General features: G+C 36.8%; 1 protein-coding gene across 6 annotated transcripts in view; it reads left to right on the forward strand.

The window, feature by feature from the left end:
• LOC311283778 (RALY RNA binding protein like) overlaps positions 1 to 26652 on the forward strand; it is a gene marked incomplete at its 5' end in the record, with an annotated part of 136404 nt that extends 109752 nt beyond the window's left edge. For 3 of the 6 annotated variants that reach the window (XM_084398480.1, XM_084398481.1, XM_084398482.1), the window contains 7 exons: positions 8809 to 8884; positions 11368 to 11415; positions 12536 to 12714; positions 22162 to 22278; positions 23548 to 23717; positions 24916 to 24950; positions 25112 to 26652. In XM_084398480.1, the coding sequence (XP_084254606.1) occupies positions 8809 to 8884; positions 11368 to 11415; positions 12536 to 12714; positions 22162 to 22278; positions 23548 to 23717; positions 24916 to 24948 (623 nt within the window). In that variant the 3' untranslated portion in view covers positions 24949 to 24950; positions 25112 to 26652. Of the gene's footprint in view, positions 1 to 8808; positions 8885 to 11367; positions 11416 to 12535; positions 12715 to 22161; positions 22279 to 23547; positions 23718 to 24915; positions 24951 to 25099 lie in introns of all 6 variants that reach the window. The other 3 variants (XM_084398479.1, XM_084398478.1, XM_084398483.1) reach the window with 3 other exon arrangements.
• Between the last annotated feature and the right edge of the window lie 200 nt (positions 26653 to 26852).

Raw genomic sequence — 26852 nt, forward strand, 5'->3', positions numbered from 1 at the left:
GTAAAAATTGGCAGCTGTGGTTGACAGAAATGGGCAATTGTGGCAATACCTTGTATTTCTGTGTTTATTATAGGGTTAGGATTAAGGTTTGGTTTGGTTTAGGGTTAGTTGCATGTAATCATGCATAGTTTATAGTAACTACATGTAACAACGACACTGTAAAATAAAGTGTTACTCATTTTTTACGTAAAAAAAGTACATGTATTGTCTCTGTATGATGATTTTATAGTGATATAATGAACAGGTTTTAACATACTTTTTATTTTATTTTTTTCTTCATTATTCATTATTCATTATCCCCCCCCCCCCCCCCCCCCCAATCACGATCTTAACTTCAAAGTCTTTAAATCCTAGCTGGACGATGAATACTGTGGTTTCGTTCTAAAATCTCTCGCTGATCTGTGGTTCAAAGCATGGAAACAGGATTTCGTTGGGATATTTGGCTGTAACTGATTTAGTGCAAAGGAAAATTCCTCAGCCCGATTATCATCAAAAGGCATGATCGTTTCATACGGCTGGATTATCACAGAGAATCCGCACGGGAGATGTTTATGTTTGCTGTAGCTGCTCACATCTCGCCATATGCGTCTGATCACCGGCTATAAGCCCGTTAACACCCCAAACCCTCAGGCGCCTGCAGTGCTTCATTATTTACTCATTTAAAGTTTGTGCTTGATGTTTTGGCTTAATATTGCTGTCTGCAGCAGAGTTATTTTACAGAGGTCCCTTCAGATTTAGGGCTGGATGACTTGGTCATCATACTGTATAGATGCAACTTCAAGAAACAAAACTGTCCTTGTTTGAGAGGTCTGCGCTGACGTGAGATGAGTGTTGCCAGACGTGGAACATTTAATTAGGTCAGTAAAGGAATTTTAAATGAATGCATAAAGTAAGCCACATTCAACTCTGTGGAAAATCTCTACATATAGACCCTTTCGTGGTCGCTACATTTTCTGTTAAAGGAGTAGTTCATCCAAAAATTATTATTATCATAATTTACTCACTTTCATGTTGTTGCAAAACCATTCGACTTGCTTTCATCCGTAGAAGACAAAACAAGATGTTCGCAGCATGCTGCCCTTTTAATCAGGGGTTGTCAATTTCTAAATAGCTCCTTAAAAGTAGATGAGATTAGATGCTGTGTTTTCTTGAGAGAACAGTGAGAAAGATGAACATACACTACTACACGTATCAAATGCATCAGCTTAATTATGGGTATACCTCCTGCTGAATATCAGGATTTAAACAGATGTCCTATGGAGATGTTGCAGAGTCTATGGCTGGTACAGAGAGAGAGTGTGTGTGTGTGTGTGTGTGTGTGTGTATACCTTACTTTCACTGTGACTTTCAGATGTGACAGTGTGCTAAGTGGAAGAAAATGAAGGTTCGGCTGTAAGTAGCAGTCTGCTTGCTCTTCTCTTTAGCAAGCAGCAAAACAGATGGCAACTCAGGATAAATCAGCACCCAGCTGGGGTGTGTATGGATAGATGGATGGATGGATGGATGGATGGATGGATAGATAGGTAGATAGATCGATTTAAAAAAAATAAAGATTATTATTTTATTTTATTGTTGCGTTACATTGCATTGTAAGTGGTATAATGTCATATTTTTCATATCTTCACGTGTTTGTCAGTTGTGTATTTCCTCCACTACATTGCAGTTGAGAACAGAATAAAAGTGCACAAGCGTCACTTTAAATTAAATAGTTTGATTCCATTCACTTCCCATTCATTCTGCACATATTTCATTTTCACCAGTCACCCCTTCTCTCTCCTTTTCTAAGAAACCATTTAAAGTTCCCCAGTAGTCAAACATTTTATCCCTTAAAACTCATTTAAATAACATATTTAAATGTTTTTCCTTAAATAAAATTATTCATGCCTTATAATAGCTTGAATGTAACTCTACACCCTTGCCTCAATTAGTATACGCGGTTCTATATGAATATGCATATCCCCGCCTCCACTCACTCACACCAGCTCAGAGATCCACTCGTTGACGATCACACGTTGACCTGATTGGTTACAAGGTAGTTTGGGACGTCAGTTTTGAGACTGTCTTTGGTTCACCGCTTTTTTTAGGAGAAAATACTCAGCAGTGGTTGAATTATGAATTTGCACATGGTTTATATTAAAGCACATTAAAACGCCACATAGACATATAAACAACATTAAAAGCTTGTTTTTCACCAAGGGGGACTTCAAGTATTTTGATCTCAGAAATGCTTGCGTCTTAATACAGTGGTTCTCGAATTGTTTTACAGATGGACGTCAAGGGGTGACCATGAATTGCATATTATAGTGAACTGCACAGTCCCCCCAGTATCCAGAATTGCATGACATTGGCTGAATAGGAAAATTACCATTTTGTAAATACATTATTATGTGTTGAAGTGTGATTTACTGAACACACACACTGGGACAAAAATTGCAGTAGTATTAGCCATATTGCCTAGTGAACAAAATACAATAGAGTTTGATTAGATGCACAACTGAAGGTGTTTCTCCTATTTTTAAAAGCCGATTTATATTGCTATCCAACTGTGTATGGGTATATATACATATATGGTTATTTGCATAATTTTCAGTTTCCCTGATGTCCACGACCATACCAGAACAAACCTGTTAAAGTGCTGTTTTAAAGGTTCCTAATTTTGTTTTGGAGGTCTTCTATAGCTTTAGGTGCATCTGATGTCTTTTCTCACAGTGTCTGAAATGGTTTGATAATTAAGTCTCTCTAAGCCCCTCCTTTCTGAGAGTCTACTCTGCTCTGATTGGTCAGATGGCTCAGTCTGTTGTGATTGGTTTACTCTGCTCTGATTGGTCAGATGGCTCAGTCTGTTGTGATTAGTACCATTTACAGTGTGTGTTGGAAACATCTGATTGACAGTGATAAGAACATGATTTACTATAGTGTCGGTTTTATGGTAATATCCGATGGAAAGGTAACATCCGAAAAAGCATAATGGGGCACTTTAATAAACCAGAGATACAGAGTAGATACTGACCTCATCATTTCCTCTCAGTGAACCCTCTATGTATTTATTTTTTTGCATAGTCTGCCACAGTAATTGCAAGATTTTTGTGATTAATGGTTGTACACAGCTGTGTTTGTAAGGTCAAACTGAGAAGAGATCGGACAAGATGGTGGAAGACGCAAGTTGTTCTTCATAGAGAGGGGAAAAAAGAGCATGATATACAGACAGAACCAACACAACAAATCAAAAGCAGCTTTTCGTTCTTGAAGGTTGTTGTCTTGAGGTTAAAATTGTTACACTCATGAGGTTCCACTAACGTTTGACAACCCAATGCGTTTTGTCTTTATTTTGAACAGTATATTGACAGTAGTATATAATTTTGTGCTTGTGAAAAAGTGTGCTATATAAAGAAGTGTGCTTGTGCTTTCTTTTAAAATAAATAATTGTATCTAATGCAGTGACATTCATGTTATTCGCTATTTTTTTATTTTACTTTCTGGAACCACTCTAAACACTGCTTATTATGTTTAAAAAAAAATGTTTGTGAATAAGACCTTGGTATCTCCTTTGAAAATAGGGCTTGTTTCAGATGCTGCGGATGTCTCTTTGTGAGTACCCGTCTCAATGGAAAGCTTTCATGATGTTTCGATCCAAACAGTGAAAAAGAGCCACTCCCCCCTCAGCCAGCCCAGGGTTCAGGACCACGGAGAGCTCCTCTCGGCTCGGCCTGTCTCCAGGCAACCATTACAAATTCCAATGAGCGGATGCAGATGAAATGAGAAATTTCCCTCGTGTCCACAGCTATGACCCTTTTGTGACTACCATCAATCAGCGTAAAAATGAAAAATAGATCGTCACTCTGCTGCATCTCTTTCCTTTATTGGACAGATACCCTTGCACAGGTGACGCGTACATCCGAAGCAAGCACACAGATGCTTTATCAAATGGAAATCGGAACCTGATTTCTCCTAAAAGCATGATGCTTATTCTGCTGTATGGAGTGAGTTTGGCTAGACCGCGTGCGAGTCACTCCGTGAGCCGATGTGCTTGAGCGTTTACACCAGATCAGCATATATAACAGGATTTCTGCAAGAAAATGCTTTCTGAAAAGGCTTCATGTTTCCTGTCATATTTTATCCTCTCGATTTGATCCTATAACACCAGTCGCAACAGGCTTTGTAAACATTGCAACAAATATATCCTTGTTTGCTTGTTTTGCTGCTATCATTTTAAAATTGTGTTTTCGAATGTGACTGGAATCTTTAAAACAGCAAACTACATTTCTATTTAAATTGTAGATAGTATACATACTGTGTGGTATACATTGAGCAGTATGCATGTTTTTTTTATTTTAACATTGCCATTGTGTTTTTTATTATTATTATTATTATTAGAAATGTAATGTATTTATAAAAACAAATATGGTAACACTTAAAGCTACAATGTTTTTTTTTTTTTTTTTTTGGCCGCTAGGGCAACCTCTTACAATAACAAAGGCATATGTTGATGACGCATAAGCAGAATTATGGATCTTGCCGTCATGCCGAAGGATCTAATAATATTTATGGATAAGTGAATACATTGATGTTTTTAACATGACTGTGGTGTGAAGCAGGTCGCGATTGCTAATGAGAGACATCAGCGCCATACGCGAGTCACCGCGGATATAAAGGAATAATTTAATTTCCTAACTTACCCGCAAGCGCTGAATAATACTCAGTCACTCAGGTCAGTTTATTAGACGAATTAAAAACTTGTGAGGTAACTCAGAGCTGTTTCACTTGGTCTACACTATCACACTAAACTGCATTTGAGTGTGTTAAATTATACTGTTATTCTATGTGTTAGTTTATCTGTATGAGACTAGCAGTAAGCTAGATCAACATTAGAATAACATACTGATCATATTCTAACATTTCATCATGTTGAGCTATAACATTGATTAGTTTTGTGTACATTTGCTCACCTCTACATTTGCATATCTCTGTCAAGTCGAAGTTTGTCACGGACAATGACATGGAGCTCTCGGCATCTCGAAAACACCGCGCTTAATCCTCGTTTAATAGGGCTTGGGCGCCGCGTTGCATTCTGGGACATGGCGGCCATGTTGATGGCCTCACGAATGTAAACATACAGCAAATCGAACGAGGAGAAGCAGAGTTGGGAGAAAGAAAAGAAAGAAAAAAGATGTTAAAATCCCGAAAAGGATGTGGAATTTACCGGGATACGTTAAATAGGGAAGCCAGGGACCGGTATGTGGACAAATTTTCCTGTAAAATATCCCGTATTTTAATAACTTACTCTAAAAACATTAACGTTAGCCCTTCCATCGGACCTGTCAGTCTCTGTACTGTTGTCCTGTTGCTACCCCCTTGCCCTTCCAGCGAAACGGATGTTTTCAAAGCATCGTTTTGCTTGCTTGAAGGCAACCTCAGCGTGATATTGGCCTTTTTAAGATAACAGCGTGGTTGTTGTGAGAGCACGATTTCACGCCAATCTGTAAGCAAAGTCACGTTAGCCCCAGCTTCACAACTCGCTTAGTTAATGCAGCAGTTTTGTAGTACGAATTTTTGCTGTCAGCAGAGGGATAGCAACAGAAAGATGAATGTTGAAATTTTCATTTTCGGGATATTTTATAGGAAAATACTAAAACGGGAAGACAGCGGGAAAAGAGCTCAAATACGTGAGAAACGAGAGGGTTGACAGCTACTAACTACACTTTTTTTTGCCGATTTTGTCCACATACCGGTCCCTGGCTTCCCTATTTAACGTATCCCGGTAAATTCCACATCCTTTTCGGGACTTTAACATCTTTTTTCTTTCTCCCAACTCTGCTTCTCCTCGTTCGACTTGCTGTATGTTTACATTCAACGAGGCCATCAACATGGCCGCCACGCCAAGTAATGACGTCACGACGCCCAAGCCCTATTCTCCTTTTGTCCCAAAGTCTGCTTGCCATGGTCCATAGTGTTAGAACGAAACAACAACAGCGTGAGCGTGCCGCTAGACGTAGCGCAGTTGTCAACGTCTGTCGCCATAGTTACTATGGCAGTACGAGCGGAAACCAGGGATAGCGCGGATATTACGTCATTGACGGGCGATAAGTGGGACAGGGCGGCATGGACGACCCATTATTTAAAATTGGAATTTCTCTGAAATTAAAAATCTTTGGGAACTTTTGGGATATTGTAAGTACAGAACTGCAGGAAATATATCACGCTGTGCAAGTGATTTTTGGATATTCCATTACAAAAATCTAACATATTGTAGCTTTAACGTCTCATTTATTAACAGTAGTTAATGCATGAACTAATGAGAAGCAATATATTTTCATCACATTTATTAACCTTTGTTAATGCTAGTTAATAAAAATAACTAATATTTATAGATACGACTTTTGATTTTAATAATGTATTTGAGATTATCCAACATTAACTAAGATTAATAAATGCTGCAGAAGTATTGTTTGTTTTTAGGTTATGTTAACTGTATGTAATGTAAATAACAAGTGAAACCTTATTGTAAAGTGTTACCAAAATTTTTTTGAATATTTAAATAGAAATGTATTCACATGCTTGTTTTTCATATTATAGTAGGTGTTTATTTGATTTGATCAAAAATGTTTAAGGAACAGGAGCTCTGCCTGCATAATCTTCACAGCTGAAAGTACTTCCACTATCAGTGTGAGATTTCAGAGCTACAGTACAAGATATGAGCGTAACCATATCGCATTCATCTTAAAGCATTGCTATGGCAGAGTTTCCCCCCTGAATCCCCTTGTATTGCAGCGCCGGTGTGTTTCTGTGATGGAGGAGCGCTGGGTAGTGAGGGTCAGATGGTGGAGATAATTCTCACAGATGTTCTGTGCTTTATGTGCTATTGTTCAAGGATGATGGTTTGATAAGAAATGCTTATATAGATGCACCAATGTCAAGTGCTTCATCATTCCTTCTCTTCCTGTTCATCCCTTCTTTCTTTTATGCAGCAGGGAAATACAATTTTTTTTTAGTATGTTTTTATCTACAGCTCCTTTAAAGATGAGCTCTGTGGATTACAAATTGCACAAAATTGACTGAAATATGTTGGTGTCACACTTTAGCCTGCAGATTTGAGCATGCACAACACAATTTTTTTTACTTGGACACACTTAAAAATGTATCTGTGAATGTCACTGCATTAGTTAATGGAATACCAAACCATGTTGCATTTATTTTCGAGATACAAGAAAGCCAAAGCATACTTTTCAAGCAGAATATTTAGAATTACGTAAAGCAATATGGTGTGAATGAACCATTGCTGCTATCAGCTATTTGCATGAAATTCCTTTTCACAAAATGTTCCTGTTTGCCTGCTGTATGTGAATTGTATTTCTTATGGACTGCGTTTCTCATAGAAATCTCATTCAAGAGGAATATTGCACAAATTTTTTAGAGATTTATATATTATATATTTCTTGTTTTACAATCCCTGGGTACCAATTATTTACTAAACCTCAAACAGGCACCACGTTGTTCTACCCATCATGCTTCAGTCATTAAAGACTGCATGGATTTATTTGCCTATAGTCGTGGGTTGAAAAACAGAAACGACAACCTTAATTTTAATCAGCTGGGGAAAAATCAACAGTGTCATTCCTCTTTGTTGTTATCATTATAGTTGTGGTGTGGACTCTGCTATTCTTTTACATTTAGAACTATTATCTTTATCGTTATAGCTATCGTCCTTTGTGTGAACCAGTGTTATTTTATTATTATACTTTTTTTTTTGTTTTATTGTTGTAGTTTAATATTTTGAATCTGCTTTTATTTTATGCGTTTAGTTTTCATGTTAATTTGAGGTTTTTTTTTTTTTATTTTTTTTTATTTTGTTATGCCTTTTTGTCATTTTATTAGCTTTATATATTTATTTTAAATATTGCTATTTAGGTTTAATTTATTTTTATTTCAGTTTTACATTTTTGGTTTCCAGGTAATAATTTTAGTGCTTCAATTGGTTACACTTTTTTTTTTTTAAGGTGTCCTTGTTAATGTAATCATACATTTAAGTTCTGAGTAATAATTAACAACATGTACTTACCATAGGGTTAGGATAAGGGTTTGGTTTAGGGTAATACTGTAGTAAGTACATGTAACGTAACAAGGACACTGTAAAATAAAGTGTTACCCTTCAGCATATTTCAGTTTATTACCAAGGCAACATTTCTAATTTTCATTTAGTTAAATTTTTTCAACTAATATTTATATTTTATTTCTATTTTAATTAACAGACATGTTATTGGTAGCACTTTATTTTACAGTCCTGTTCCCCATGTACATACTATGTTGTTGTTATTATTATTATTATTATTATTTACAATAACTGGGTACTAACCCTGAACCTAAGCCTGACCTTAACCCATGGATTAACCTTATATTAACCAGCACTTTTTAGGTACGTGGGCCCTACTGTAAAATAAAGTGCAACCATGTTTTTAATAGTTCTAGTTTTTGGTATCGATTATAACCCTGGCGTGAGCGGGCCTTAAGTACACTCTCAGAAAAAAAAGGTACAAAAGCTGTCACTGGGACCGTACCCTTCAAAAGGGTTCTAATTTGTACCATTTAGGTACTAATATGTACACGTTTGGTACCAATATGTACACGTTTGGTACCAATATGCACCTTTGAGGGACTTATATGCACTCTTTAGGTACAAAGGTGTACCTTTTGAAAAGGTACCGCCACAGTGACAGCTTTTGTACCTTTTTTTTTTCTGAGCGTGTCTATGCATATATGCAAAGAGAACTCATTTCTACAGGTGTTTGACTTTGAATTCTTCTGTTTCTGCAGATATTAATATGGCCGGAGAGCCCAAACCCTACAGGCCTAAAGCGGGATCCAAACGACCCCTGACTGCTGTCTACAGGTGGGTGTTTTTTATATTGAAGTAGGGCAACATATGACTATACTTGTGTATATACAAAACTCACTCTGACTGTGTGAATTTGACTTCAGATGATAACATACTGCAGTGTAAATGAAATCCCTTCGCCGTTCTTGCATGCGCCCTTGTTAGGAGAGCTGAGGTAGAGCGGATTAAAGTCTGCTTGGTGTGGCTGAATGAAGCCGTCAGCACATTTGTCACATTATCAGGTTTATGTAACAGAACAACCCGTGGTCTTATCAGCACATTCATTCAAATGCTGAAGTTGCAGTTGTGTCTCACAGGTTCGGTTAGCTTGTTGAACTCCTATAGGAAGCGAAAAGCTCCAGACACATCAGTGAAAACTAACCAAGCAGGAAATGAGTGAAAAATCAATGCTTGAAAAGGTATTAGGCATTTACTCCTTTATTGGCAAGCTTTTATGGGGATTCAGAGCGTTTTAGTGCAAACAATAAATACTAACTAATGCTAAATAAATAGTGACTGGACCATGAAACAATTACTGAATTAACAATGTTTCTGTTTGCAGCCATAAATGTAATGGAAATGTTTTTTATTTGCACATAGCAAAGAATAGTAATAAAACATTAATTAGTTTAAGAATTTTGGCCAATTCAGTTACTTATGAGCCATAAGAGTGTCCTTTCATGGACTGTAGCTTATTTTGGTTCTCTTTTGTTACATTTTTATTTTACTTATAGCTGATTCAGGGTTTTTAATTCTTTATTTCTCGCTCTCATTGTATTTTTGAAATTCATTAAGTCTTGATTTGCATTTCAAATTGACTAACGCAACCCATCCATTATTTAATCAGAGGTATAGGCTTAATTAGGAGATTACGACAGGAGCAAACCAACAAAGAATAGCTTTGAATGTTAATTAGTTTGGAATGAAATGGTCAAAAGAACGGAGATGCCAATAATGGAATATAATGAGGTTGTGTTTTTGGAAATGGTCCCAAAATCATCCTTTCTCCGCTTTCTATAGTTGACAGGATATTCATAATATGCATGACATGTATTTAAATGCTCAATTGCATTAGGGTTTGACCTTGTTCGCTTCCTTAATAGTTGGCCTGATGTTACGTGCACAATTAATCATTAGCTATTTTTATGTGCATTTTTGGGATATTGCATTAAAAAAAAACGCTGAATGGAACCGCAAAGATGCACATAAGTTTAATAAGCTTAATTGAGGTGGATAAGACGACACATAAACTACGATGGAAACACATTTACCAAATAAATGCATTGATCAGCAATTGATCAATCTCAACAGTGGATGTGATTGGATAACGGGACTAACTAGCGGACCAGTTTCATCAACATCAATAAGGAATGTACACTGCTTTGAAGGCGTATCAGTTCAAGAACGTTAATTACGCTGGGAATCGAATGCATGATTTTGGCGTTACCGGTGCCATGCTCTACTGTTTGAGCTTCAGGAAAGCACACAAAAATAAAACAAAATCAAAAATTTTAATTTTACAATACTGTTTATAATATTTAAAATATTTGTTAAATACCTTTTTTTTAAATAATTTTGTTCTCATGTTTATTTTTTGTTGTTGTATTGAATCCAGTTAGGGTCAATTTGACCCACAACATAAGTCGTACCCATAATTTGAATGTAATACAAGGGTTAAAAGGTCAAATGTTTTTGCTTTTTCCGTGTTTTTTGCCCTTTTTAACATGCAGAATTTGATCATCAGATTTTATTCATGTTTGATCCAGTGCTTAAAATCCAGTTATTAAAGCGAAGGCGGACAGAGTACAGTACCAAGACATTCTGAAATTCATGTTCAATTTCAGTGTAACTATTCACTCTAATTTTCATGCTGAAAGTTTAAGTTGTAAAATAATTCAAAACAGCGTTTTCATATTCTATTTCACTGCACTGTACATGAAATAAAAATGACTGAAGAAGAATCCCTGTTGCTTGCCTTGTCGGTCGACATTATAAGTCTTCTGAAAGGAAGTGCTGCTACTCTAAAAGGGTTCACACAAAGTTTACTGGATGAAATCCAAGTAGGGGTCACACACAAACTGGAGAATGTCTGTCTCACTGTCTGATTCTAACTAACAGGAGATTTCTCTTTAATTAATAAGCTAAGCCACTTCGATTGCTGCTGTTGCTGAAGAGTAACTGTGTTTGGGAGCTCTGAATGATTTATGATGGCTGAAGATGTCTGTCAGCAAGATGTTTAAAGATCGCGTAGATGGATGGGGATTATTTGACTTGCACGAGTTTGATTAGTGTCTCTACACATTTAAATCTCGGGTATAAATTGATTAGCGTTCAAAGTGTAAAATCTTCCTGCGTCACATCTGTCAGTGTCAGTTTAGCTGTAAACACAAGTCTAAATCAAGGGGCTAATTCCATCAGTTTAGGCCTAAACCATTTTTGTCATTTTCTTGTCGTAGTGAATCACACTTTACATTGTGCCTTTGTTTTGTCTCTTTCAGTGGTTACGAATTTGATTATGATTACTACAGAGATGATTTCTACAATAGGTATGTATGCATTTATTTACAGTTGTTGAAACCCTTAATCTGATTGCACACAGTTTGAAATATTTGAGCTCTTAAACGAGCTAAAAAGACCATAAAGAGTTGTCCATGGTGTCAGATCTGCATCATGTGCTTGAGATCTTAAAGTGACAGTAGCCTAATAAACCTGCTGCTGTCTGTCATTAATGTAAATCACTGAACAAAACACAAAGAGAAAATCACTCACTGCTCTTGACTTAACTTTTATAGATTTATACTTTTATAGATCTATATTTAAAATGTATGCAGTGAAGACTACGAAGTGTTTGATAACTTTATTCAATTTCTGTATATTTCTTAATATATTAAAATGTATGATAATACTGTCTTTATGTTGTTTCTACATTCATTTGGAAATTAACTGTGAAATTATTACAATATAAAAATATATTAAAAATGTTAATGTCGGGTGCAATTACGTGGTTACGAATTTGATTGATTAAGAGATCAGATTTCTACAATAGGTATGTATGCATTTATTTGCAGTTGTTGAACCCCTTAATCTAATTACACACATTTTGAAAAACCTTATCCTTCAAACCTATAAAAAGATGCTTACAAAGAAATTCAAGTAATTAAATACGACATTCACAGAAAATCAATAATCTTATTTATCTTAAACGCCTACAGTTTGTCCTTGGAAAGAAAATCCATTAGCGTTGAGTAAATGGAGCTCATCTTTAATTTCTAAGAAGCCCCGTTTTATTTTTTCGCCCGTTTCCTTCTTATGATCTCATCTTTTATTAGCAGAGACATTTACTAAATGTCAGCTGGGTGGAGAGCTGTGAATATCCAGGAGAGATTGATGGGAGAGCAAGGGCATGTGCCTTTGTTTGACATTTTCCTGTACCTCCTTTCTTTTCTGTAAATTCTTTTGAAAAATTCGCCTGCCTTCATGATGAATTTCAAAAGTAGCTCTGCTAATTGCAGGGAAACCAGGAGTCAGAAATGTTTTCAGGGGTGAAAAACCTTTTAAGATGCCATATAATTCCAAATCAAAAGGCTGGTTTTGAGGGGTAATAATGATGTTATGGCGTCTTTTGTAAACTCTGCACATCTTCTTTGGTTCTTTTTAACCGGTTAGGCTCTTTGACTATCACGGACGGGTGGCTCCTCCTCCGAGGGCGGTGATCCCGCTGAAGCGTTCGCGAGTGGTACTTCCATCCACTCGACGCGGGAAGAGTTCCTTCCCTATTAAAACCTCCTCCGCTTCTTCCTCAAGACCTCCATCTTCATCATCGTCCTTCTCCTCTGGGATGAAATGTAAGCCATTAAAAAAAGCTCACACAATTGTCCAGAAAATGTATTCATTTATCAAAATGGTCTTATTTAGGGGTGTAACGATTCATCAACTACATCGATGTATCGATTTATATTCCTACGATCCAACTACATCGATCTGTGCTCGGCAAGTTGGTCTTCCGGACGACATATATCGATCTAACATCGCTTTAAAAGGTAATGAATCGATTGTATCGATACTAGGAAATAATGCATTGGATTTAAGCACATCAGACTTTATATGGATGTTTTTTCTTAGCACTTTTAATGATAAAGACGTTAAACGTTACTCGATTCAGTCTGCCTATCTGTGACGTCGTCGCCAGCAGCAGCGCAAAGTGTCTGAGTCACCTCAGAAAAACGGACTTTCCCGTCTCTCAGCCGCTATACTGCAGTAGCGCGCACTCTTCAATCGCACGCGCAAATGCGCCGGCGCGCGCTGTATCACTTCACTAAAGTGCAAAAGACATACGAGAATGCAACGTCGTAAATTAGTAAGTTAAGAAATAAAAGTAAAATACCAATAAATTACGTTATTGGTACGTCATGTGTGTTGCTATTTATCAGGAGCAGTTTCCATGTTTCTTTACCAGTTCTTCTAAGTATTGTGTATCACCATGGTAGCCTAATTGTTGTTTGTTTCCATAACAAAATGCCACTTACTGGTTATTGTGTATATTTTTATATGACTGTGGTGGCTCATACCAAGATTGTATTAACAAAAACTAGTTTGGGACTGCTATTTAATAGCTTAACCTCGCAGTGCCTACTGTTTATCAGTATTTGTCATATTCTTACAAATTTTTTTGTATGTTAAGTAAAGGGGGACAGAACTTGTGTGTCAACAATTTTTGTGTAAACAAATGTATTATAATAGGCCTATATAATTTCTAAAAAGGCGGGTCGCGGCTTGAAACCCTTGGAAATTCTGCTTGGAAATGTGGGTCCCATGGCCAAACTATTCAAAACATCATTCAATGTTAATCGTAATTAATAATCGCAATTACAATTTCAAGGGAATAATCTACAATTATCATTTTTGTCATAATCGTTCAGTCCTACTTTATTCAAATAAAATGGGAATGCATTTGACATTAATTGTTGTTTACTTGTTTGTTTATATCCATAATTAATTGATACCTGAGAATTTTTGGCAAAAATATCACTGAATCGTTTCGGATCGGATCGTTCTAAATGAACCAATATCGTCCTTGAATCGTATCGACAACCACGAATCGCGATACGAATCGAATCGTTGTTAAAACAAATCGTTAAACCCCTAGTCTTATTTTTTATTTATTTATTTATTATAAATAATTCCATAGAATTAAATATTTGACTGCAATTCATCATTTAGTAAACACTAGGGGTGTGAAGAGATCTTGAAAAAATTGTTATAAATGCCACTTGACTTGGTATTTTGTTGTCTAATGCAATGACATTCATGCATTTTCATACTTCTACTGCAAAAAGACATCAGTAATACACTGCATGTTGCAGAAATCGCTCTCACAGATCCACAATGTGCTTTACACCATTAAATGCCTGACCTCTGGCATTGGCAGACTGTGGCACACTGTGTGAATTTCATGAGCTTTATTCTTCATTGCTGGTTTATTGGCTGGAACACTGTGGTCAGTAGCTCTCCCTTACAGGTTACACAAAGTGAAACAGACTTTTTCTTATTTCATGGGAGCAGAAATCACGAACGCATTGATTTTTTTTGTAACCAAAGAGCTTTCTGAGACTGGGGCTTACGGCCATCTGAAATGCTGCTTTAATTCTGACTGGGACACGAGCCAAACGGCAAGACAGAAGATCGTGCATTTGTGTTTGTAAATTAGAATTCATAACACTAATTCCGATTTTTATCTCTAACCCACAAGTAGCAGCTTTCACAGCATCTGTCAGCATCCCGCCTTCTCCTCGGAGCGGGGCTCAGAAGTCGAGATTAGCTGTGGTGCGTGACACTAATGCTCTTAGCTGTAGTGCTGTGGTCTCCGGGGGCTTTTCTTATAGCCAGAAATATCCATAGCATGCACACAAAAGTGCCACTGTTTACCTTAATCTGCATTTCACTGGAGTTCTCCCTTCTCTTCACAGCGCAAACTGGAGATTAGCTTTATACGACACCAAAATAGCATTTAATTTGGCTCGAAAAGTTTACTTTGGCTGTTTTGCTCAAAACAACTGCTGATGAAAATGCAGTCTTTAAGATCAGAATTGACTTTTTTTTTTCTTTTTCTTTTTTTTCTTTTTTTTATTGTCACCAGAAAACACAATTCTATATAGTACAGGATATCTGAAATTTGCTGCAAACACAACTTCTGCAATTTTCATCACCCTTAAACTAGTCTGACATGAATAGCAAAACCTGCTTCATCTACCTGTGAAATAATTTTGGGAAATTTAACTAACTATTTAAATGTAACTGTGACTTGCTGTAGAGTTCACAACGGGTCGGGTCGGCCCGACAAACCCGTCGGGAGCCGCGGGTTCGGGTCGAAAATATAATCAAATGACTCGGGTCGGGTCGGACCTCGGGCTTAATCTTTTCCAGTCAGTGAAAAAAAAAAACATTTATTAATCATCGCTGCTGTTCACCGTAAAGAAAGTCTGGCTGCTGCGTGCAAGCGCATCACGGAGAGGGGCGGGGGCAGACCTGACGCCGCTGCGTGCACGCCTTTAGCCTAGAGAAGAAGATGGAGTTGGTGAAAAGTAAACTTGCCTCAGGTGAATTCACCGTCGCTACTACAGCCTATTTATATATTTAAAGTTTATTGTTTCAGTTGTTTGTATTGTTAAAAGGCGTGAACATTAAAGGTTGATTTGAATTTCCGTCTGCTGGTCATGATAATACGTGTATGAGAAAAAAAAAAATCCGACGCGGCGTCGGGCCGCGGGCCGGGTTCGGCCAGATAATTCATGTTGATGTGTCGGGTTACATCGGGTCCGGGCTTTAAAAGCCACGGGCCGGGTCGGGTCGGGTTGTTATTTTCAGGCCCGTTGAGAACTCTAACTTGCTGTACTCTAAATATTTTAAACAGGATTTGCTAATTCTATTATGCATGAAGCTTTTGTGGCCTCCTATTAATACCACTAGCCTTTTTACTTTTTAATTTGTCACTCTATAAGGACCATTTAAAATGAACTCATGGCAAAAAGGTGATTAAAAAATAATAATAATTGGTGACCAGTTACACAATCTAAGATATAAGGAAGACAGGGGCATGAAAATAGTTGAAGTCTCTTCTGCTCATCAAAGCTGAGTTTATTTGATTAAAAATACAGTAAAGACAGTAAAATTGTGAAATATTATTACAATTTAAAATAAGTTTCTATTTTAATACATTATCAAATGTAATCTATTCCTGTGATGCAAAGCTGAATTTTCAGCAGCCATTAATCCAGTCTTCAGGGTCACATGACCTTCAGAAATCATCTTTTTTCTTCTTAAGTGTTCACTTATTTACCAGTAGCCATGACAAAAACATGATTGGAATCATAATTTAAGAGGGCTTAGAGAACTAGTGACAACTAGCCCTTACATTTATATACATTTTAATCTAGAATCTTGATGCATGTAATGTAGCCTATACTGCACGCCACACATCCTCTAAATTATTCCAAAGTTAACAGCTTAAAACAGGGAATAAAGAGTAAGTTAACTCATCTGTCAAAAACAAAATGATGCTCCTCTAGTTTGTGTTTCATAGGTTGCCCGGATTAAAACTCGTTCGGAATTCACATTTGCGAGCTCAAAGGCAGTTTTTGGACATGTTGTATGTGGAGTTTTGAAACCATTTAAATGGTTGCACGCAGACGCGTTCATTGAATTTCAGTAGATACGACGCTTCGTCAACTAAACGCCTACACACGCAGAGCTTTCCGCCTCAGGCGGGTGATGGCAGGTGACACCATTTTGTGAGGTAGAGGAAAAGCTGGCAGCGGTGTGACAGCAGTGCTGGGTCACGCTGTGTTATCAGGGCTGAAGGCGGTGACGGCAAAGCGACAAGCTTCAGCTTTCTCAAGGAGAGGAATGGCTTGAAAAATACAGACTAATGAATTTTTCAACAAAGCATTTATATGTATCCTGGAGCTCCAATTATCATGAAGAAACCGTCTGTCCGTGTCAAGAGCGGCCTCGAAAGGTTTTCATAGAGGTCCATTTAGCCCATGCTGCATTTTCTGGTGTCAATCAGTATATTAAACCAGTAACTTATGTTTTAGAAACAAGATTGCCAGACACTTTTCATGAATGAAGCAACGTATTTGAAGGGATCCTTTGCATTATTGATTCATACAGACTCGTACACATTTTTTTTTTTTTTTTAACCATTCAGAGACTTTCATTCAGAAAGCATTTTGTTTTTTTTATTCATTAATGAATCAGTGCTTTTAACTAATCATATAATTTTCATTTCTTTCAGCGTTTTTTTTTTTTTTACGAATCACTTGAAAGATTCAGGGACTCATTCATAAAGTTGTTTCGTTAGTAAATGAGTCACCGTATTTGAACAGACAGCTTGAATGTAGGCTCACGCAAATAAAGTCTCTCGTTTAGTTCCTGAATGAATTGGCATTTTCAAATGAATCACTTGATTGAATGATTCAAATGTAAGGCATTCACTTTTAGTTCCTGAATGAATAGTTGTTTTTTTTAAAGGTCCCGTTCTTCGTGATCCCATGTTTCAAACTTTAGTTAGTGTGTAATGTTGTTGTTAGAGCATAAATAATATCTGTAAAATTATAAAGCTCAAAGTTCAATGCCAAGCGAGATATTTTATTTAACAGAAGTCGCCTACGTCGAACGGCCGGTTTGGACTACATCCCTCTACTTCCTTCTTTAATGACGTCACTAGAACAGTTTTTTGACTAACCTCCTCCCACAGGAATACACAAAAAAGGGGGCGTGGTCTTGTTGCACTCCCACGGAGAAGAGGAAGAGTTGCGTTTGTAGAGTGTGTTTGTCGCCATGTCGTCGAGACGCTGTTATTTTCATCCCGGAGCCCAATCACCTTTTGTTTGGCCTTCCCAGGGACGCTGGGAACTTCTCCGGGTCTGATTCCGGCTCAAATTGATAGGGTAATATTAAAGACATGTTTACAATAACACTGAGCGCATGCATCTCCACGTTATGGTAAGAGGCGTGACCTTTCCGGGCAACGTGCGCTAAGCTGCTGTCGAATCACAACACAGGAACCGCTGGCACAATCAGAACTCGTTACGTATTTCTGAACGAGGGACTTCATAGAACAAGGAAGTCATCAGCCCGTTCTTAGGACAGTGAAAACAGCGGTATACAGATAAGTAAATTGTGTGAAAAAACAGTTTTTTGTTTTTTTTACACGCGAAACATGAACACAATGTATATTGCACACTGTAAACACAATCAAAGCTTCAAAAACACACGAAAAATGGGACCTTTAAAGGTACAATATGCAAGAATTTTGCATTAAAATATCCCATAATCTCAAGGCCAGTGTTATATATTTTGTTAAGTTGATTACTTACAAAATCCCAAATGTTTCCAACTATTTTTAAATCGTGAGAAAATTGCGATTTTAACCAAGGAAACGGGGCGTTAGAGCAGGGGGGAGCTGGGAGTCGCCAGTCAATTGCGTCATATCCGCGTTACCCTCGGTTTCCGCTCGTACTGCGTGGAGTCCTGGACAAATGCGGAAGTTGTAGTTGTAGCGTCTATCAAGCAACAAACGTTAGCGTGTTTCGTGCAGTCGTTATGGAACACAATTATTCTTTACCGATTGCAGCTGGTTCTGTCGACAAAGCATGCTTAATTTTATATTTTCCAAATGTAGCATTCGGTAATAGTTATGTTTATGTAAGGGAAGTATTATTGCTGTAGATTTGTGTTTAGTTTATTGACATTGTTTATCACGTCTGGTGTTTATATGGCCATGTAAATAAATATAGCATGTGTTATACATAAAGATTAATCAGTATTTTGGCAAATGATGTGGGTATGTTTGAATGTACTTTTACAACAGTTGTTTAGAACACGTAAAACTGCGCCGCGTTATCACAACAATGAATTCGACATACAGTAACATCTATGTTAACCAATTTAGTATCAAACCTTACTTTTCTTGCGGTTAATTCATTTTAATGAAATAAAAGTGTGATGAGGTTCAAGAGTCAGGAAGGAAGAAGACAGGCGTGACTGGGACTCGTACTTTATTAAAATAAAGCAAAACAAGCAAAAGTCGTGCACAACGCACATTCACCGTGGCAACCGCGACGGCACAAAACAGTTCAAAAATGAGAGCTCAGATCCACCGGTTTTCTTTCTCTGCTTCCAATTTTCTCTTCAGTCTCTCTCTCGTTCCAGCGCGCGGCTTATAAGCGGTCTCTCCACGCGGATCACTGCAATAAGACACAGGTGTTCCTCATTTGCACTTGACCTACTTGCTCGTCTCTTCTCTCTCCCATTACAGACCGCGCTGAACCACGCCCCCCTCGCCACAAAAAGCATGTCATTATAAAAAAAGAACTTCGCCTCATCCATGAACATGATTTTTTCGATTCCCGTCTGACTGATTTACATCCACGGTGGAGTTTAAAACGACAGTTCCCATCATTCCACGCTCCTTCACATCAAGCTACGCCGTTGTTGTTGTTGTTTGGAATGTAGCGCCCTCTAGAGGCCAAAAATTCTTGCATATTGTAGCTTTAACTAATCTGTTGGAATCATTATGGAAATGATCCGACTGCATCTGTGTTCTTGAATGTGTCAGTAGATCCCGCGCAGAACTTTCCACTCCCATCGGTGCTTTCATGGAATTGCACTCTCATTCTAATTCACCCTGTTTAGTAAACCTGGCCCGTAGCATGTAAAACAGATCTAAAGAAGGTGAGGTTTTGGGCTGATTTCTAACCACCTGAAAGCAGAACATTCCACCTAAACGTCTGAAGTTACACTAAGTAGCTCTGAAAGATGTCAAGAACCATTTCCATATTTTAAACTGATCCTGCATTGGATACCATTTGCTGCCCTTTTTCTAGCCTATTTGGGCTTTCAGTTACCACCAAGTTCATTCTGGTTTGCTCAGAGCGGCCTGCTGATTTTAAATGTTTATTAGATTCAATGTGTGTTCAATGGTGTAGGCATCTGAGGGAGATTAATCTGACAGCTGCCAGATGAAAAAAAAAAAAGCAGTGGAATATTTAAAGCACAGAGTATTTACAGAAATTAGCAGCATGAATTTAGCTAGCAGGCTTTGAGCAGAGATTTTTCATCCCATATTAATTGTATAGAGAGTCTTTCAGGGTGACCAGGGGTGAATGTCTTGCTCATGAGCACAATGTCATAATGCAAGATTGTAAATGGTCTAGTTCATCTTTAGGATTGAACTACAACTCGTGTTAGCAGATCAGATCTGTAGCCAGGTGAAGACAAACATCTCCAAGAATACTGTACTTTTGCAATATGTATACTTTATATTTATGTATAGTTTCCCTATGCTTGGAATGCCCAGATATTCTGTGTAATCATAGCCATTTAACCTCATTCTCAGTCTCATTAACTATTTTTTTTTAGAACATTACATACATGGAATGGAGTAAATATCACTTTAAGGCGAGACACTACAGGTGAATAGGGTAAAATTTTAAAATAATAGATATCACCATGAAACTTCCTCAGTTGATTACTTCCACAAATATATATAAAAAAAAAAATGTATTACAAGTTTTAGAAATTTGTATGTTTAATTATGCAAATTAGGCATTATCTCATTAAATATGCACGATTTTGCATATATTTTCAGTAGATAGGTCTGAACATATGGTAAAGCCAGGTGCAAAATTCTTTTTTCATTTTGTTTACACACAAGATGAAAATAAAAACTCAGAGGGATTTCAGGATATATGCTTTCATTACCTTGGAAATCAAATTATACTGTCCATAGCCATAAAAAATAGATTTTCGCCATATTTTTTTTGATTATAATATCACATAAATCAGGCCAGGAATGATTTATTAACAAATCCCTCTGAAAATATCTTCAGAATACTGCTAAGTGTATAACTGGAGAGTTTGGTGTACACAGGTGCTACATAGGCTGAGATGTTTCTACTGGAGAATGACAAACAAACTCATTTTGAGAAAACGGCAGTTAAAGATTTAAATAGCTAAATGAGAAATCGGCGTTAGCTTTAAATCCCCCTTTGGACATTCACGATTGGTTACTGATAGAAAGGAAATGCCCATATTTGGGTCACATGGCGTTGTGCAGGAGACTCAGAGCTTCACAGCGATACCGGTCATGACAGACTTCAGTAAACAGACGGCGCTCGGCGTGTCGCGTTGTAATGCTAACTTCCTGATAAATTCGGGAGAAACTTACAGCCGCGAGTAAAAAAAATGTAATAAAATAAACATCTTAATGTATATTTTCAACGTTTTCTTTATAGCAGCTTGAAAGAACACATATTGAAGGAGTAAACTAGCCCAAAATCTCAAAACTGACCACTACATGAAAATCAATGTTTTTGCCTGCCGTGTCTCGCCTTAAGCAAAAAGCAAAACATTTTAAAGTAAAAGCGGGTGCAGCCAATTTTTTTTTTTTTTTTGCCTTTTTTTTTTCCATCACATATTTTAGTCATCATAAATGAAGTATCATTTGAAAGCTTAAACACTCAAAATTCATCTTGCTAAAACTCTTTTGAAATTGAACATTGCATTACCAGGGAAATGGTGCTTTAAAACACCATCCATTTTTGTGATACCAACTTCAAATTTGGAGCACAACTTGGATCGACTTATGGCTTTGATTTTCTAGACATTTTAGAGTCCAAATTATTTAGTAAAATTATATATTTTGAACAAAATAATAAAAACCTTAAATTTAGTACATTTGCTTTACAGTACACCTAAACTTCTGTACATTTTCGAGCTGATATCAATAATCTACTGAGTGTCGTCTTCAAAAATAGACCTGTGATCTAAAGCATTCATGAATTACAACCATTTAAGTTCAGATCTCAAAAGGGGATGACCGTAAAGAAACTAATATGCAATAAACAGTATGCAATGAACAGCATGATAATATTGCATTGCAAATGAACTTACTGAGTCGGCTAACAGAAGAAACGAGCATCACGCTTAATTATTTGTATTTGCTTCAGGCTGCAAACAGTTCTTGTTAGGTTTTATTGACTGATAAAAGCAGAATCTATGAAAACACATGGAGAAACATGATCTTTCTTGTATTGGCCGATTATTAACCAGCGTGTCTGAATGAGATAAGAATGAATTAAAAACGGCAAGACAGGGAATTCTTTAAACTCTTAGTTTAGAACCAGCAGGCCTGAACAAGTTTTCTGACATTAATCTGTAGTGATAAAATCATGACCATGGTTGCACTGTTATCTCCTCAAATCATGTGTTTATTGCATTTTCTTCTCCAGCAGTGAAAACTGATCAACTCCAGACTATCAAACGTGAACTGACTCAGATCAAGACGAAGATCGACTCTCTTCTGGGCCGCCTGGAGAAGATCGAGAAACAGCAGAGATCTGAGTGCGGTGAGTCAGACAGAGCTGTAGAAGAGCAGAAATAAAATCCAGTCCTGCAGGACAGGGTTGCAAACATGGGAGAAATATTGGGAGTGCATATACGCTATGCTATCTATCTCTGTGACAGGCGAGGAGACGGCAGCCAATTTGTCATAACTGTTATAAAGCCAATCTTGCACTGTTTTACTATAGCAAATCCCATTTCACCATGTTCACCAGTAGATGAGAGCGCTGCTTTCATCCACTGGGGAACGGCAGTCTCGGATTCAAGAGTCAAACTTTAGGTCTATTCCATGGGCTTGGTTTAAGATTGAAGACACAGTTCACCCAAAAATTACTATTCTTTCATCATTTACTCGCACTCATGTCATTCCAAACCCGTATGACTGACTGACTTCTGTTTCTTCTACCGTTATAAAACCCTAAGGCCTCTAAATAATCAACAAAACACTGTTGTACACTATTTCCTACATGCCTTCTGTCATCTAATTGATGGTTTTATATATTTTTTAAAGGGTATTTTAGGATAATTCGTCCCTCTTCAGATTGTGGTACATGTTGTTTTACTGTGAAATCTTTAATGGTCTTTATAAAAAATAACTTAAATTGTTTGTTATATTTCAAGATGATCACTTACTGGACTGAAGCAACTTAAGTTTACTTGATTTGTCTAAAAAGTTAAAATGTATCAAATATTACATTTGATGAAAGTTCATTAAAAATGCAGAGCTTTGATCATAAAACTAAGCATTTAAATATCATCTTAAGACACATTATAGAGTGACAACTGATATTTATATGCCTTTTATGCAAGTTGTCTGCTAAACTGCTATAAAGAGCTAATTTACATTACAAGCTATCAGAAGGTCATCGTACTTTTTGGCCATATAAATATCAACAATTGCACCAAATTGCATATGTGTGTGTCTCTGAATAACGGGAGAAACTGGGGTGTGTTTTCTTCTTCCTCGAGTGTGAGTGCCATATTCTCTTATATCATCCTATATAGGCCATGAAAGCCTGATTCATCAAAAATATGAAACTCAACAATTTTTTTTTTTAATATGTTGTCTAAAGGTTCATTAAACTGTTCTATTTATAAAAAAAAATATATATATATATATAAAGCTTTACAGGGTTAATGCATCATATTTGCATATAAGTCAAACTAAGAAAGTCAAATGGGTTTAGAATGACATGAGGGTGGAAAATAAAAATGTTGTTTGCTATTTGTGATATAAATCATAATCGTCACAAATATCCGTGTCTTTTCTTCAGAGCCTCATAGGAAATATGAGGAGAACTGTGACTCTTTGCACGAGGAGTCGATATCAGAGACGGCGGACAACTCCGGAGAGGAGGGAGGAGAGGGAGCGCTGGATGCGGAGGCGGGAGAAATGACAGATGGTGGCGAGGATGACTACGATGAAGAAGGCAGCACTGATCTGGTACGTCCGCCCCCGCGGGCCTCGCTGGCAACCGCGGGTCTGAAAAGCCATGTTGAAGCTAATTCTGCAGATTTATTCATCGTTGCGGACATGAGAGACGCAGGGTTGGGAGAGCAGAAGCTGACGGGGTTCCGCTGGGCTGCTTCGAGCTCTCTTACCCCTCACCTGTCACGCTCCGTAATTAAAACAGAGTCAGAACCTCTGGAGACACTACGGTCCAGCAGCAAAGTCAATTTAAGATTTAGGATGTGCTTCCCACTGAGGAGACAGGCAAGACTGTATTTTAATGAGCTCTTCCATTTTCTTAAACTGTGGAAATGAGAGGGAAACCTCAAGGCGAACTCCCGCTGGAAAGATTCCCAATGGCGTGTTACCCACATTTCAGGTCAGACTGTGACCTCCAACGCAGCTGGATTTAGTAGATACCCAAACAATACACACATAAATTAGCTAGACTTTTAAAAGAAGAGGTCATAGGATTGGTTGAATATTATGATGAATGTAAGTATTGAGCAAGTAAATCTCAAGGTCTTTTGAGAGCCGGAGCTGCTCTTTCTCAGTAGATGATTAGCTCTGCTCTTCTGATACCATGAAGCTTTTATTGATATTCATTTGTCCGTCTGAAAAAGTATGGGCTGTTAGATGATGTGAATGAGTTAGAGATCTATTATCTAACAAAGAATTAGTTTGATATAAGGTCATGGACCATCTGAGACATTTGCACACAAAATGGTTAAATCAGTTGGACACCATTATTTTAATATATTTCTTAAATGTAATTGATCCCTGTGTTGACAAAGCCGAATTTTACTCCAGTCTTCAGTCACTTGATCCTTCAGAAATCATTCTAATATGCTTATTTGCTGCTCAAGAACATGTATTATTATTATCATCATCATCATGTGTTATATGCTTATGTTGTGATGCTTAATATTTTTGTGGAAAACATAATTTTTACTCAGGATTCTTTGATGGATTGAAAGTAAAAAAAAAAGTTACAAAATACAACAATTTTAATTTCAAATAAATGCTATGTATATATGTCTAGAAGTATGTATGTATGTATGTATGTATATTCTAGAAGTCATGGTGCACAGATTTATTGGTACTATAGAAGTGCATTTCTAATTTGAGAGTTCAGATTTTGCTGTGCTAATCGGTATTCCTGAACCGATTTCTTTTTTTATTCGTGTTTCAGATGGAGAATCATGTGTCTGATATTGACAACTGAAGGTAAGTTGATTTATATCCTCTGTATTTTATTTCATAGGTGTGTGTAAATGCTTTTATACAGTAGATATTCTTAGTTTCATCAATGCATTTATCCATTTTCATGGTGATTGAATAAATCATATTGATCACAGAATGCAGTGCAAATGCAGTCTTGTTTTTAGAGTTCTGCATCCAGAGAAGGAAATCAACTCTTCATTGAACAGAAGACATGAAACTCTGTGAAGACGGACGTCTCTTCTCTAAGAGGCCATGAAGACTCTGGATTGGCTGATTAGACGCAGGGCACATATTTGGACAAGTTTAGCATCTGCTAGTCACAACTGCTGTTTTTCATTTAATAATGTTGGCACATTCAATCATATTTGACTTTTACAGGATATGTGCAAATCAAGTAAGTTCATTATTAAGTTCATCATGCAAACACTAAAGTTTGATTTATTATAAATTTTTTTTTAATTTCAAGGATAATTTTCCTTGAGCAAAGAATTTTACAGTCTGTGTGTGGAAAATGAGCCTTAAATGTCCGAAAAATGTAACATGGCATTTTTGAAACCTTCAGTATTAACAGAGAATTTAAGTAATTCTAGAATTTAAAATATGAGGTCTGGCAATGAACATGTTGCATTAGAACACCAGCCAAAACTTTTTGTGTCTGCTTGATTTTATTTATTTATTTACGTCCTTTTTTTTTTTTTTTTTTTTGCATCTGCATTCCCAAATTTTCTCTCTCACACACACTCGTACTTATTTCCTAGCCAATTTATGCTTTCTGAAAATGTTTTCTGTGTAATATTTGATTGTGTAATTCTTCCCCATGGATCAAAATATATTTTTGATTCCCAGACCGAATCCACTAAAAGTCAAGTATTTGGTTTAATGAAAGTTTTAGCTCCGTACTGCCACATTAGTTTCATCAGACTCAAACTTCTACACATCGGTGTGACTGAAATATTGTCAGACCACTGTAACTCGAATAAAGGAATTATGTCTTAATGTGTCATAATTTGTAATGATACTGTAAAGATGATATTGTGTGTACATTGTCACTGTATTTTGTTTTTATCATGCATAGCTGTGTGTAATTTAGAGCGACATGTAGTAGTCACATTGTTTCCGTTCTCTATGATGTCATTCGGTATGGAGTGTGTCATAATGAACTCTATTTTTGTATGGCAGATTTACAGAAAAAGCTTCAAATATTCATATTTGTTCTGCTGACATTTTCATTCTGCTACTGTACATAATTTATTTGTTTAAATAAGAGTGTGGAACTGTAGGTGTATAGCTTAAAAAAAAGAAAAAGATTGATGGAAAATGGATCCAATCCACTGGAAAAACGTGATGATTTTTTTCTATATTTTGAAATTGGTGTCATGTTTGGGAGAAAAACTATTCTATACCAGTCTAGGTCACTGATCTCAGAGGCCTAGAAATATAATTGAATTAATTCATATTGTATAGAAATGTAAACTATTTGTAAAGATATTTTTATGATTGGCATGTTAATGTATTTTCAGTTCATTGTCTGGCTTTAGGCTTTGTGGTATAGGAACAGACTGCCATTACAATCACTATATAAAAATTGCAAAAAATTATTTTCTTTCTATATTTGTTGTGGAGCAGAACTGAATGCAGTATTTCAGATATAAGGTCAGCCTAAAATGCACTGGTTTTAAGAATAAAAGAAAAACATTTACTGGCATTCTAAGGCTATTCATGTGACAATTAATTTGGCTGTGTTTTTGTAGTCACAACAGACACTAGAATATTTATTAAATTATCACTTACAGCCTTGAATTGCCACGTTTGAGTATCATTAAAGGTGAAGTGTATAATTTCTATGACACTAGTGGCATCTAGTGGAATTATAAAAAATAAATTATTTTTTTCAAACGCCCCTTT

Source organism: Rutilus rutilus (genome assembly GCF_951802725.1).
Source record: "Rutilus rutilus genome assembly, chromosome: 24".
Taxonomy (NCBI): Eukaryota; Metazoa; Chordata; class Actinopteri; order Cypriniformes; family Leuciscidae; genus Rutilus; species Rutilus rutilus.